Source organism: Sinocyclocheilus grahami, unplaced genomic scaffold, assembly GCF_001515645.1.
Source record: "Sinocyclocheilus grahami isolate Dianchi unplaced genomic scaffold, SAMN03320097.WGS_v1.1 scaffold201.1, whole genome shotgun sequence".
In the NCBI taxonomy this organism is placed as follows: Eukaryota; Metazoa; Chordata; class Actinopteri; order Cypriniformes; family Cyprinidae; genus Sinocyclocheilus; species Sinocyclocheilus grahami.
Window position 1 is genome coordinate 900,497 of NW_015505380.1, and position 4,378 is coordinate 904,874.

The window sequence follows — 4,378 nt, forward strand, 5'->3', positions numbered from 1 at the left end:
AGCAAAATATAGTGTAATTATCGTTATCGATAAAATCCCAGAAAATATTGAGATTTTTTTTTGTTGTCAATATCGCACACCTCTAGTGTGGACTCACTATTCTCTTAGAGTTAAGAGCGATTATTGAAACTATGGTTACAGCTATAGTTTGTGGTGAACTCATGAAAGTTCAGGTGTAAGTGAAGGATCTTACCTGTCATGACGCCAGCGTCCACAGCCTGCAAACACACACACACACACACACACACACACACACACACACACACACACCACACACACACATCACACACACACACACACAGAGAGATGAGAGAACAGCAACCACCATATGTGACCCGTGCCGGCTAAATGAGTGTGAATGCACGTGGGCTAATTTTGAGCTACAATCCAAAAAAGTGACAAATGTCGATTTTGGTCGAATTTGAGGTTTTCACAAAAATGAGTTCATTAAGCCCTCGTCTAGCGATCCCGATGCTCCAAATAGTACTTAAACATCTAAAAGTATCTTTATTTGTACATCTCATTAATGTTAATCTAAGAATAACAGAAAAGATCGCTGCTCTTGATTGAACTGCTTTTGTAGATTTAATAATCAATTTATTTGTAATGAACACACTGAAGTGATTCCTGCATTTATATTATTTGTTTTTCTTACTTAAATGTTTTTGTTTAGATGTAAAATGTAACGCACTATTTGTTTCTTTCTTATATTTGTGAGCAATATTAAGCTAGTGAGTAATATTAAGAAAGGACGTGGAAGAAACAATGCAATGTTGCTAGCTAATTTTGCTTTGGAAAACTTTAACTTGATTTTTCTCAGAACTGACTTTGTCGACTTGTGTGTGACTTGTGTCTTGTGACTTGTGTGTGTGTCTGATTCCAACAAATCATAGATCATTTTGAAGGTCCAACCCTCTATATACACTAATAAGAACAATATAAAACGCACTAAGGATTAACAAGCTGCTGGATTCATAAATATTAATCAGGTTGTGTGCGTTCGCTCGTACTGATTCGCTGAAATCAAATGAGGGACGATAACACACATTCCTCCTCACTATAATGAAGTCTAACAGACATGTGTCTCAGGCCAGACGAGCTGAACGTACCGCGGCGGCCGTGTGCTGATTGGTGGAGGTGTTGGCGGCTCCCTGGTTGTGTTTGGGGCTGCAGTAGCCGCTGTCGCTGTCGATGTCGGCCTCGCTGGCTCCCTGCTCGCTGGACGACTCCTGCTGAGACGTGTGTCTGCGCCCAGCTTTATTCTTCCACTGAGGACTCGCCTGATCCGACGCACATCTGACGCTGCCAGACGCCTCGCCGGGGAAATCTGAAAACACAGTGTGTTCAGAGCTCAGGGCTCACTGGCTCAGGAATAAAGCAGGAGTTCTGCAGTGTTTATGAAAGTACGTTTAATAAGGAACAAATCGAAGGGAACATCAATATGGCCTCTTGTATTAGCAACACTTCACAGTTTCAAAATACAAAAATCTCCTTTCCTTTTAAATTCATTTTAGGACGTTTAGAACAAAACTAAAATACTGAGGAAGAGATTCATTCTTTGCAGTTCATGCAACATTTAATGCCATGACTTTCTGCTGCAATTTAAGAGCTTTCTAGGCTTTAATTTTTGGAAGACTTAAAGCTGCAGTCCTCAACTTTTAAATACAGAACAGAACTGCGTGCGTCTTGCAGAAGAACATTCTTCTCTCTGTTTATGTCTACTCCGCAGCGGTTCCACCAGTGCCCGTCTGAAATAGTCCGAAAATAAACACTTATTTATTATAGGTGTACCGTAGTGATTCAGGATAAGCAAAGAACACGGTTTGGAAAATGGATTCATGATGCACTCGCTTACGATATTAATTTAGTAAATTTCGAACACATAAAAAAAGTTACAGACTGCAGCTTTAAAAGACCTTTTATGTCTTGCAAGTAACCTGTAAAGTTCAAAGGTCAGCTCAGTACCTGTCTGCTGTGCTGCATCCACCAGCAGCACCGTCTTGGATCTCCCATCAGGCCCGGCGGCACACACCTCCTTCTGAACCGCCACGCTCCGCATCACGGGACGCTTGCCTCTCATTGGCTGAGCCACTGGCTGCTGCGAGCGACACACATGAGTGTTAGTTTACACTAGTGAGCAGACTTGAGTGTGTGGGATAAAGGCACAATATGTACGATTTTCGTGATAAAATATCCAAAAAAATGCTTGCACAGTGTGATATATTTCATGCAGTAGTGTACTTAGGTTATCCCAAAAGTTCCCAAGGACTTGTAAATCCAAAGAAAAATCCACTGTCGCATATCAACGGCGTAATATCCGCACTATCCTCAGTTTACGCTTGTAGAAAGTATGGCAACTCATGTAATGTGTTTTAAAGAAGTATCTTCTGCTCATCAAAGCTGCATTTATTTGATCAAATATACAGAAAAAAACAGTAATCTTGCAAAATGTTATTACAATATAAAATAAAGTTTTTCTATTTTAATATACATTAAACTGTAATATATTTCTGTGATGCGCAGCTGTATTTTCAGCATCATTCCTCCAGTCTTCAGTGTCACATGATCTTCAGAAATCAGTATAATATGCTGATTTATTATCAGTTGTGCCGCTTCATATTTTTTTGGAAGCTGTGATACTTTTTTCAGGATTCTTTGATGAATAAAAAGTTAAAAAGAACAGCATTATTTAAAATAGAAATCTTTTCTAACAATATACACTAGCGTTCAAAAGTTTGGGGTCAGTACATTTATATTCTTTCATTTTTTGAAAGAAATTCAAACTTTTATTCAGCGAGGATGTGTTAAATTGATAAGAAGTGATAGCAAAGATTTATATTGTTAGAAAAGATTTATATTTAACTTGTTATTCATCAAAGAATCCTGAAAAAAGTATCACAGTTTCCCAAAAAAAATATGAAGCGGCACAACTGATAATAAATCAGCATATTAGAATAATGTGAATAATAGAAATAAACAGAGTACAATAAAAATTGTTCAAAGCAAATGTGTCATATTACACATTCATCTGATCGGATATCTGATCTTATGGCTTTTAGATTTTTTTTTAATTATTATTACTTATAAGTTGTCTTTGTCTGCTTTAAGTAAAGTAAGATGTAAGATATGAGACTTACAATGAGAAATATAATCCATTGTAACTTAAGTGGATGCAACCATCATACTCTTAAAAGCTATAACCACAAATAAGTGAATATTATAATACATTAAAACTGTTCTTATGAATATTCATGAGATGATACAAAATATTAAAAGATTTTTTATAATGCATTATGCATTCATTATAATGCCTTAAGAATACCCTTATAATGTATTATAAATATGGGCTTCATAGAAAGTGTTACCGAATTCATTACCTCATCTGTGAACATCCTCCTTCACAGCGTCATCGAGCTTCAACTTTGTTATCGTTTTGAAAATGCGACCTCTAGCGGCGAAAACCCAGGGTTCCTACCCATTTACCATTTTAAAATTCCATACTCAAATTTCCAAACCTCTCAGTAAATTTTCAGACCATATTTGACATTAATGGTTCATAGAGCATTATTTTCAGCTTTATATTTGGTATACAGTACAGTCATCTGAAAATATATAAAGTCCCTAAAATAATTAAAAAAAAATACATGCACACAAGAAACTTTTTGTGTGCCCTCGAGAAACTATTCACATGCGAATAGTTTGTTAATGGGAATTTTTTTGCATGCTTACACATTACAATTTCTAGCTTTATATAACCTATTTCCTTTGTGCATCACTATGAATAAAACGAGAGCATGGATGCACATGAATTAACAGAGATCTACTTGCTCAAAATTTGGCTTTGCTTATTGTATTACCTCTAATATCAATTGGGCTGATGCTGCAACAGGTGGCTCAGTGTGCATTGTCCTATATGCTAAGTTTAATGGTTTTTCATGCGCACATAGAAGTCTGTATATTTCTTTTTTTTTGCAAAGGTCCTTGAGACTGTGTAATACGGTGCTAAGAATATGTGTCCCTGCAGCACAAAAGCAGTGTTAAGTCGCTGGGGGATATTTGTAGCAATAGCCAACAATACATTGTATGGGTCACAATTATACATTTCTCTTTTATGCCAAAAATCATTAGGATATTAAGTAAAGATCATGTTCCATGAAGATATTTTGTAAATCTCCTACCGTAAATATATCAAAACTTAATGTTTGATTAGTAATATGCATTGCTAAGAACTTCATTTGAACAACTTTAAAGATGATTTTCTCAATATTTAGATTTTTTTGCACCCTCAGATTCCAGATTTTCAAATAGTTGTATCTCAGCCAAATATTGTCCTATCCTAACAAACCATACATCAATGGAAAGATTATTTATTCAGCTT

At 36.1% G+C, this 4,378-nt stretch overlaps 1 protein-coding gene across 1 annotated transcript in view; it reads right to left on the reverse strand.

Annotated features, from left to right (window-relative positions):
- The window catches only part of LOC107595390 (selenocysteine insertion sequence-binding protein 2-like), an 11,199-nt gene extending 9,100 nt beyond the window's left edge, over positions 1-2,099 (reverse strand). The window contains exons 1-3 of the mRNA XM_016285772.1: positions 1,966-2,099; positions 1,110-1,327; positions 194-218 (exon numbers count right to left, since the gene is read on the reverse strand). Of these exons, the coding sequence (XP_016141258.1) occupies positions 194-218; positions 1,110-1,327; positions 1,966-2,080 (358 nt within the window). The 5' untranslated portion in view covers positions 2,081-2,099. The remainder of the gene's footprint in view (positions 1-193; positions 219-1,109; positions 1,328-1,965) is intronic.
- Positions 2,100-4,378: the final 2,279 nt, after the last annotated feature.